The sequence below is a fragment of the Planococcus citri genome, chromosome 1 (assembly GCF_950023065.1).
Source record: "Planococcus citri chromosome 1, ihPlaCitr1.1, whole genome shotgun sequence".
Taxonomy (NCBI): domain Eukaryota; kingdom Metazoa; phylum Arthropoda; class Insecta; order Hemiptera; family Pseudococcidae; genus Planococcus; species Planococcus citri.
The window spans coordinates 70,183,639-70,194,112 of NC_088677.1; the positions used below are offsets into that span (position 1 = coordinate 70,183,639).

At 32.3% G+C, this 10,474-nt stretch overlaps 1 protein-coding gene across 3 annotated transcripts; it reads left to right on the forward strand.

The window, feature by feature from the left end:
* Positions 1-1,778: 1,778 nt before the first annotated feature.
* LOC135839307 (NADPH oxidase 4-like) lies at positions 1,779-9,958 on the forward strand. 3 transcript variants are annotated; one of them, XM_065355474.1, is made up of 16 exons: positions 1,779-2,098; positions 2,207-2,302; positions 2,411-2,609; positions 5,053-5,150; positions 5,236-5,263; positions 5,368-5,515; positions 5,603-5,702; positions 5,829-5,999; positions 6,129-6,191; positions 6,304-6,376; positions 6,487-6,580; positions 8,846-8,965; positions 9,066-9,177; positions 9,276-9,353; positions 9,460-9,560; positions 9,641-9,958. In XM_065355474.1, the coding sequence occupies exons 1-16, from the start codon at positions 2,087-2,089 to the stop codon at positions 9,759-9,761; spliced, it is 1,614 nt and encodes a 537-aa protein (XP_065211546.1). In that variant the 5' UTR covers positions 1,779-2,086; the 3' UTR covers positions 9,762-9,958. The 3 variants fall into 3 exon arrangements, with proteins under 3 accessions (XP_065211546.1, XP_065211399.1, XP_065211471.1); XM_065355327.1 differs by having other exon boundaries at positions 1,781-2,098; positions 5,362-5,515; XM_065355399.1 differs by having other exon boundaries at positions 1,784-2,098; positions 5,362-5,515; positions 9,460-9,554.
* The last annotated feature ends 516 nt before the right edge of the window (positions 9,959-10,474 follow it).

Genomic DNA, 10,474 nt, shown 5'->3' on the forward strand with positions numbered 1-10,474 from the left:
TAGGTACATGACAATTTTATCACAGGTACTTTAATTAAAAACAAATTTGATTATAAGTATAATAAAATTGATACACACAAATCAAACTGACAAATTTTTTAAAATTTTTGATCCACTTCCAACTGAGAACATAATTAGCTATTCAGAAAAAAACAATAGGTAGGTTGGTAGTTATGGGTGTTTTTGAAGCCTCAAATTTTCAATAAATTCTCCAAAAATGGTGGAAAAATTTGATTGAGCATTTACAATTTTGGGAATAATCTTTTCTGGTCAAAAGTCGAGTTTCCTGGAATTTGAACATGATTTCGAGTCAGTGCATCCGAAACGGTATTTTTTGGGCACAAAATTTTTGAAAAACTGCCCTTCGAAACATTGTTGAAAAATATGACTGGGCAGCTAAAACTCAAAGAATCGACTTTTCTAGTCACAAGTCGAGTACGTACCTACTTGAAAGTTTAGTCGCGATTTCAAGTTCACACCAAAATTTTGAAAAATCGACCAAAAATGGTCGAAAATTGCGATTGGGCAGCTACAACTTTGGAAATTGTCTTTTCTGATCACATCTGAACTTCTGAAAGAGTATTTTTCGGGCCCCAAATTTTCAAAAAATTGTTCCTATAGGAATTGTCATTTTTAGTCACAAGTCCATTTTCAGACTGTTCCAAAGGTTGTTGCAGCCCAATCGCATTTCTCTACCATTATTGAACATTTTTTTTGAAAATTTTGGGCCCAAAAAAAACCTTATGGATGATGGGTTCCGCTACCTTTCGACGCTTAAAATATCCTCGGAATTTTTTAGACCTTTATACATTTGAGAAAAATCGAGTCAAATTGCTTACTGCACACTTTGTCAGGTTCCTTTTTATCAGTAAAATAAAAAAAACCACTTCCTTCAAATTTTTTGGATTTTATTCAGTTCAAGAAGAATGGCGAACAAAAAAGCTCAAATAACACATTTATATCATCTGTTGGATACCTACACAATTGACAGAAAAAAAAAATCAATCGAATGTTTTGAAAGATACCCGCAGAGATATGTTTTGAGTTCCAGCAGGAAGCCCTCTAGAAAAATTATCGCTTCAATTCTTATAAGAATCAACCTACATACAAGGTACAGGGTGCCCAGAAATATCGAGCACCCCTAAAAAAGTTTTCTACTAAAATACTTTGGTTGGTCACAGTGAATGATAATAATGATAGCACATGATTGGTTGTTGGACTGGATAACATTCCACCAATCATATGCATCTATTTCACGTTGCCAACCTATATTTTTAATGAAAAACTTTCTTTGGGGTGCTCGATATTTCTGGGCACCCTGTACGAGTATGAAGGTACCTACCTAACTTACATAATTATGCACTATGCAGTTGTCGCAGTAAAATTTCTACTAGGCTATTGTCACATGAAGATGGAAAGCTGGGCCAATAATGCAACATCGAATTAGTCACAGGTCATCAATTCGACTTTCAAAACCATTACCATTCTCTCCATGTTTGGAAATGTTAATCAAAACTTCGAGAGATAAAAAAAAATCAAAAGTATTCTTCTACATAAATTGCATTTGAAATAAATATTGGGTATTAATTTAAATGGGCACTTCAGATACCATATACAATCTTAAAATTAAATAGGTACCTACCTACCTACGTACGAACTTATGCTACTGTACCTATATTGGAAATTGGAGTCCACAAATTCATATCAATTGCGAGAGAAAAGTCAGAATACAAGATAAGAGAAGTAGGTCTTATTGTTAGGGCTTTACTTAAGATTGATGCATGTACAAAGAAAGAAGAACAATACTTTAGATGCAAGAATACAGATGGCGATACTTTGACAGAGCATTACTCGAAGTTTTATCTGGAAAAGAAAGCCTATCAACACTCCTACGGCGAGACGGCGAGTTCTTTATCACATTAACTTCCTTAAACGATACCGACGCGTGTTATTTGAACGTTTTAACGCTCTGAAGCCGGTGCCAAAGTTAATCATCCATGTCATCAAATTTGCTCAATTTTAATTTTTTTAGAATAATTATTGTGTTTAAGATTATTTTCTATGTTTTATTGATGAAGCGCACGATATGAAATTTTTGGTGAGTTTTAAGATACTAAACTATCATTTTAAAGAACTAGGTACACAATTAGTTAAGGTTATTAACTACAACTATAATTTTTTTTTTTTTTGGCAATACCTATTATAGATATTCTGGATACTGGTGAATAGCTTCGTGTTCGCGGAATGCTACTTTTGTTACGCTTACGAATCGCAATTTCATTACTTGAGGAATATGTTGGGCGTTAGTAAAATTTTCAATTCTTTCAATAAATATCTTCCTTTCAGTTTCTTTACCCAAATTCTAAATTTTTTCCAATTACCCAGAATTCAATTTCGAATTTAATTTCAGGTCGGATTATTCATTTCGAGAGGTTCTGCTTCAGTATTGAATCTGAATTGCAGTTTAATACTTTTACCAGTTTGCCGGCTTGTGAATTCGTCCATACACAGGAGTTTAAATTTCATTAATCGAAATTTATTCAAATATTGGCTTCATAATTTGCAAAATATCCATGTAACAATGGCTATCATCATTCTGATTGCATCTTGTGAGTATGGCATACCTACCTACCTACCTACCTACCTAATAGTAATTTTCAGTGTTGGTTAACTAGGGAGCTTTTATAACTCGTCAACTCCGTCTGAGGTGAAATTTGGCTCACTGAAGGAGCATATTATCATCTATACCTCAGAACCAAATTTCCAGCTGCTGAAGTTGATTTTTCGATTTTTTGGCGAATTTTTGAAAATGGCGGGAAAATCTTATTGGGATATAAATTTTTTACAAAAAGAGCAAACATGAGAATAAAAATCTAAAACTCGGTTTATGTACTCAAGTCGATCCTTTGAATCGATTGAAACTATTTTTCAGTCGATTTGGAGCCTCCAGTAAAATTTGACTTTTCTCCAGTAATTTCAAATCGTTCCAGAAGACGTTGTAATCAACTTCAGCAGCTAAAAATTTAATCCTATCATAAGTTCGATATTCCGAATCGATTGGGGCCGGTGAATAACAAACCCGAAGTCACCAGTTAAAAATTGTAATTTTTTTACAAGTTGCGGAAAATCTCAAATTTAAAAAAAAAATTAAAAATCGCTAATTTTTGCAAAAAATTACTCAAAACTTCGTATAACCCCTAAAATCAACCCCTTGAATCGATTGCTACCATTTTCCAGCCGATCTAGAGCCTCCAGCAGAACTTTGTTTTTCTCCAGCAATTTTAAATTGTTCCAGAAGGTGTTGTAATCAACTTCGGGAGCTAAAAATTCAATTCTGTGAATCGATTAGCACTGTTGAATCGCAAATTCAAAGTGGCGAGTTGAAAATTGTATTTTTTACGTTACCTATAAAACTTCAAAATTCAAAAAAAAAATTCAAAAGTTATCAATTTTGGCAATAAATGACTCAAAACTTCTTCTACCGTCAACAGTCGACCTCCTGAATCGATTTCTATCATTTTCCAGCCAAATTGGAGACTCCAGCAAAATTTTACTTTTCTCCAGCAATTTCAAATCGCTCACAATGCTGTCCATTTCTCCATTTGATCCTAAAAAAGTGCTCTCAAGTTTGTTATGATGAGCCGGGGGAGGGGGGAGGGGGGAGTCGACTCCAAGAGGTAGAAGAAAGTTTGAGACAACTGTAGCAAAATTTACGATAATGGATTTTTTCGATTTTGAAACTTTTCAATTTACAGGGTGTCTCAGAATGATGTTAACACTCTTATGGGGTTTTCAACGCGATCGTGTGTACAAGGGAAACAGTTGGTTTCAGAGTTTCGGAGTAAATGGAACGAGTTTAGTCCTATTCTTTCTCTACAAAATGAGCTTTAGTTTGACCTTCTAACGTTGAAAGAAGCGGAGAAAATGAGAAAAGTGCAACAAAAAAAAGGGTAAAAAATTGGAAAAACAGGGAAATTTTTTGAAAATTTTTAGTCTCCTTAGTTTTTTGAGTGTACCGGACGAACCGTACGTCCTAGCAAAAATCTGATGACATTATTCTCAAAGAGAATTTAATTCTCTACAATTTTCTTCATTGAATTTTTTTGCTAGGACGCTTAGTTTCAAAACTGTACGCTGAGTAACATAGGAGTAACATTTCATGTTACTCCCGTGTTACTCAATTTCAAAGACTTACAGTTTTGAAACTAAGCGTCCTAGCAAAAAAATTCATTGAAGAAAATTGTAGAGAATTAAATTCTCTTTGAGATCAATGTCATCAGATTTTTGCTAGGACGTACGGTTCGTCCGGTACACGCAAAAAACTAAGGAGACTAAAAATTTTCAAAAAATTTCCCTGTTTTTCCAATTTTTTACCCTTTTTTTTGTTGCACTTTTCTCATTTTCTCCGCTTCTTTCAACGTTAGAAGGTCAAACTAAAGCTCATTTTGTAGAGAAAGAATAGGACTAAACTCGTTCCATTTACTCCGAAACTCTGAAACCAACTGTTTCCCTTGTACACACGATCGCATTGAAAACTCCATAAGAGTGTTAACATCATTCTGAGACACCCTGTATATAAAAATACACTTTTCAATTGGTCACCTCAGATTTGTGATTCACCTTCCCTAATCAATTTGGAATGTCAAACTTATGAAAGGATTAAATTTTTAGCTGTCCAAGTTGATTGCAACACCTTCTGGAGTAATTTGAAATTGCTGGAGAAACCTGAACTTCTTCTGGAGGCTCCAGATCTTTTGGAAAATGAGAGCAATCGATTCGAGGGGTCGACTTTAGCAAACAAACCGAGTTTAAGATTTTCATTTCCATATTTGTTCTATTTTGTAGAAAATTAATACCCCAATAGGCTATTTTCTCTACTTTTAAAAATTCGCCTTAGTTCGAAAAATTTACTTCAAAAGTTAAAAATTTGGTTCTGAGATCTGGGTGAAATTTTCTTTCAATGAGCCAAATTTCAGCTCGATTGGAGCTGGCGAGTTATGAAGGTTTCCTTGGAAGTGATCTCATTTTGTAATATTTGTTCCTTATCTCCAGTTTTTCACACTGTTGGTCACGTTTTGAATGCAATAAATGCCTCTGTATACTATAATCACCGGTACCCATCAATTAACTGGGCTTTTTACCAACACGAGGTACGTTAATGTTTAAATCATCCACCTCTCTCCATCTCACTAAAAATAGGTACTAATGAAGTTATTGTTTTCACATATTGTACAGAATCCTTTCATCATGATAATCCGAAGCAGTAAGTGGACCACAGAAATGTCGATTCAATATTAGTGTACCTACACCTACCTACCGTGGTGTACCTATTCATTCATAACCAAAGTAATAAACGTACAGTTTCAGGAGCTAGCGGATTACTCATGGTTTTATTTTTAATCACTATGAGTGTATTTTCTATACCATATTCCAGGAAAAAAGATTACGTTTTGTTTTCAACTGCTCACTATTTATTTCTACCATTCATCATTTTATACCTAATACATCCGATGAGGTATGTAATATCACTCCCGTCGTTCTTGAAATTCAACGTGGTTCGTTGTCAAATTTCACTGATTTGTTTGCTTTTTTCATTATTTAGCGAAATATTGAAACAACAAATTAACTTGAGTGAACACGAGCCTGGCTGTGAATCGAAAAATTGTACATCACAACCTGTCTTTGAATCAATTCCAGTACAAGTTTGTATCATTATTTTGAATTTTTTTTTAGGAAGTTAAGTAGATAGGTATACCTATATAAATTAAGGAGATACTGTTGATTAAAAATTCTTCCTTATTTTATTTACTTATTTTTTTTTTATCAAGAGTTGGAAATGGATGTTGCCCTCGATGGGAATATACTTCTTCGATTTAATTTATCGCATCGTTACACGCAACCGATTATACTTCAAGTTGAAAAAAATTAAAAAATTACCCGGAGACGTTTACGAATTGACATTAACAGGGCGTGCGCACGTCAACAGAAGTCCAGCTCAAGTAAATATACCTATACTTGTACCTATCACACATGCTTGCGCATACCCTAAGGTTAACTCACGATTTATAAGAAATAGGTATTCGACTAAAAATACCTGATTTTTTTTTGTATTTACCTAATCTTTACAGTACGTGTTGTTACAATGTCCAAAAATTTCATCCATAGAGTGGCACCCATTTACAGTGGTTTCGGTAAAGTATACATAAATGTTACGTATGTAATAAAGCTGTCGTATTTGCGCTCGTAAACATTTAAAAATAGTGAGCCCTTGTAACTGGTTCATGGTTCTTGTGTATTTTATAGTCTAATAACACCGAACATGAACATACGCAAACAGATATTACTGTACTCATGAAGGCATGCGGTGATTGGACTAGTACGTACATACATAAATAATGGAATTCCCATTCAAGTATATTCATCTTTGCCGCTTTGTCGCATCGCACAATTTATACTACCTCTATTGTTTAATTTGTCTCGTTTTAGAACGGCTGGCGCGATATTTAAACAGCGAAAGTGTCATCGAATGCCAACTGAGTAATCAACGAGATATTATTACCACATCTAAAAATCACTACCGGTATTATTAATATCAAATATGTTACGATTATACATTTTTGGGGAGTTGAAAAATGTTTTAAATGACATTGCTGGGGACGAATTCAAATAGGTATCGTCATACAATTGATATTTTTCACAATTTTGAGTGAAAATAAAATTTAAAAAAAACAAGACTTACGTGCTTCAAGTTTACAAAGGGACCACTCGAGACTGCGATTTTAGCAAAGTACATGACCTGTAACCTCCTTAATCAAAATTTTAGTTGCCCAAATTAATTTTCGATTTTTGAAAAATTTTGAAAACTTCAAAACTGACTATTTTTAGCGATTCATCGTGCTTTTTTTTGAAAAATCAACACTCAAAACTACTCAGTATTATTAACTCCCTCAACCAAAGTTTACCTACTATTTCTGGTTATAATTTTAAAACGTCTCCAAAAAACATGAAAAATCAATTTCAGGGTGGTCTACGAGTACTTGGTAACTTTTTCTCTAAATCTTATCCTGCTTCTAAAGATGTAAGTTATACTCGAATTATCATTTTCAAAATCTCGTTTTCTGCCAAAAATTACAAAAAATTCTAAATGCACACTTTTATTCAAAAAATTGCCCAAAAATCTCAACTGTTTGCTACAATTGTCAGAGGATCCCCTTTTGCTATCATTTTTGAAAAAAAAGTCACTTTTTACCAAAAAATACCTCAACGAAAAAGTTTGCTGCTAGAAGTTTCCAAAGTCTTGCATTTTTCCAAAAATTGACAATCATTTTCCAAGCTCATCTTTGCAAAATTGCTAAAAAGTTTCACTTCTTTCAAAAATTGCTTATAAATGTCACTTTTTTTGGATAAAATTGTCAAAATCTCTTCTTTTTTTGCAAAAAATTGTCACTTTTAAATTATGTCAAAAATATCTAAAAAGTCTTCTTTTATCACTGAAAATTTGCAATACATACAACATTTTGGAAAATAATCAATTTTTTCCAGTAAAGTCTCAATCGAGTTTCATTACTAAAATGTTTATTGTTTTGTATTTTTTTTCATTTTTTTGTTTATATTTTCAATTGTCTTGGAATCTTTTATGATTGTTTTCTGCATTGAAATGTTTTATTCTCGTCTTGTAACCTTTTTGGTAAGTTTCAAGTAACTTTTTCAAACTTTCTTAGCAGTCTCTTTTGTATAAAAAAAAACAAATTGCAAAAAAATCTTGGTTTTTCCACAAAAATTACCAAAAAAAAAAATAATAAAAATGCTCGCTTTTACCCCAAGAATGACCTAAAAGTCTCGCTTTTTTGACAGAAATTACCTTCTTGTAAGTATATCTTTTTTGCCTGTAATTCCCAAAAAATTCCTAATGTTTGCAACTTAAACTGCCAATTTTATGTTTATGCCAAAAATGACAAAAAATAATTCTTCTGAAAAATTGACCAAAGTGTGTCGCTTATTCGTAAAAAAACTCCGATTTTTTTTTTTGTCAAAAAATGACAAAAGTTGCTGAAAATTGCCGAAAAGTATAATTTTTGTCTATATAATAGTCAAAAAGTCCAGATTTTCGCTAAAATTGCATGAGTCTTGCTTTTTTTTTTTTAGCAGAAATTTACCAAAATTTAGCCAAAAGTCTCCGTCTTTTTTTTTACCATACGTTGCAAACAAAAACTCACTTTTTTACCAAAAATTGCAAAAAAATATATCAAATGTTTGCTATAAACATGTTAAACTCAGGTTTTTTAACAATAATTCTCACTTTTCAGATAAATTGCCAAAAATTTTCACTTTTTTCCTAAAATTTACAAAAAAACCTTTTTTTTGCCAGAAATTGCCAAAAAGTATCACTTCTTTGCCAATATACAATTTTCAAGGTCATGATTTTTGCTAAAAGTAGTCAAAAATTCTCGTTTTCTCAAAACTTAACAAAAAATTTCGTTTTTTGCAAAATTGTTATAAATTGATGTTTTTTTGCAAAAAAAAAAAAAATCAAAAAGAACCATGGTCTACAGCAGAAGTCTCACTTTTTTGACAGAAATCGTCAAACAGCTTTTTCTTTTGCTAAAATTGTCGAAGTCCTCGCTTTTTGCAAAAAGTTGGCTGTTCTGCCCAAAATTACAATTGTCAAAAAAAGTTCCATATGTGATTTTTTAAACCCAAAGAAGACTTTCAAGAAGTCAATGCTATGATCTCTGATATAATTTTTTAAAAAAACGATTTTTGAATTTCCCAAAAATAATAATTATTTTTTCCATTTTTTTTTTTTTTTTTTGATTTTTATTGAATTAATAAATAATATGTCAAGGTTCTTGGTAGATGGTGCCTTCTTCAGTCCTCTGAGTAATATTTTAAAAACAAAAGTTGCTTTTTACATCGCCAATGGAATCGGCATCACTCCTTTGGCATCGATATTGAATTATTTAAGGTAAGTAAACCAAAGTGCATAATTATTAAGCCGTTATAATTACACATAGAATAGAACTTCAATCAGAAATCAGAAATTTATTGTTGAGAAATTTTCACAGCAATTATTGGGAAACTCGCGAATATCCGTACAGAATACACCTTGTGTGGGTAATACCTTACGTGGATCATTTATCCTGGATCGAAAATTTATTGATGGAAGTTCATACGAAGGTAAATAAAATATTAATTCTTTTCATACCGATTCTATGATTTTTTTTTACGTACCTATGAATCAGAATTTCAACATCTATTTACTTCTGATTGTATAGAACTGGATCGATAATAAACCTGATCGTTTCAATTACAAACTATTCATTACCAAAGAAAAGGACCTCTCTAGAATAAATGTGAGTATATTATTATCACGTAATGACAAATTTTAATTTATAGTCGATAAGGAAATCATACCTACGTGCTCAAATAATATTAATTTTTATGAAACAATACTTTTAGACAATTGTCAAGAGCGAAGTATTAAGAGACAGGATTTCCATAGGAAGGCCTGATTGGATTGATGTTTTACAATCATGGCATTATTTATACCTGAAGTATAAGTATGACTATAAATTAAACGAAGATCATTTCATGCCGTGAAAGTAACTACTAGGTAATATTAATTTAAATTAATTTCCAGCTCATCCTACTCGTTGTATATCTGTGGATCGAAAAAATTGACTGAGGATGTAGAACAAGCTGCTGACAAATTAATGAAACAAAATATCACATTCAAGATAATAAAGGAAGCATTCACGTAATTCTTGATTTAAAAGTTCCTATGACGCTTCAATGCAACAAATTGATAATTCGTACCTACCTAATTGATTTTTTAATTTTTTCTCGCAAATTGATTGCATTTTTTCTACTTGTCTATGCTTTTAAGAATGTCTATTCTGCCATTTCTGTACTCGATGCATTTATACTTATTTTGTGTAATAAATCTTTTCATGCTAATTTTTACATTTTCTACATATTGGGAAAGATCAGATCAGAAGTGATAATCACCGATCTGTTTGAGTGGCTGCCTAATGTGTTGTATTTGAGGCGCTCAGTACTATACGTTTACGTATACATATCGTATGTACCTACCTAGACCTACGCTATGTGCTAAATATCAGACACGAGCTCATTTTTCGCCATTTCAAGGGTTACCAAAATTGTGACTGTAAAATTGAAAATTGAAAAAATCAACATTTTAAGCAGTGGATTGTGTAGGGGTTTGAATTCAAAAAAGAAAAATGTCATATACCAACAAGTTTTGTCCAACTCGTCGCGAATCCCATTTCTAAAGTCGCACAAAGCACAGTTTGAAAATTCAATTTTTTTTTGGAAAAACCAACGCTTCATTCGTTCTGAATTACTTAGTCCTGGTACAAGAAAAGTAATTTTTCTGCAGAAAAGCTTCGCTGAAGAAAAGGAACAAGACTGCTCGTATACCTACCTACTTAACTGTTTTCTTTAAATTTTGACG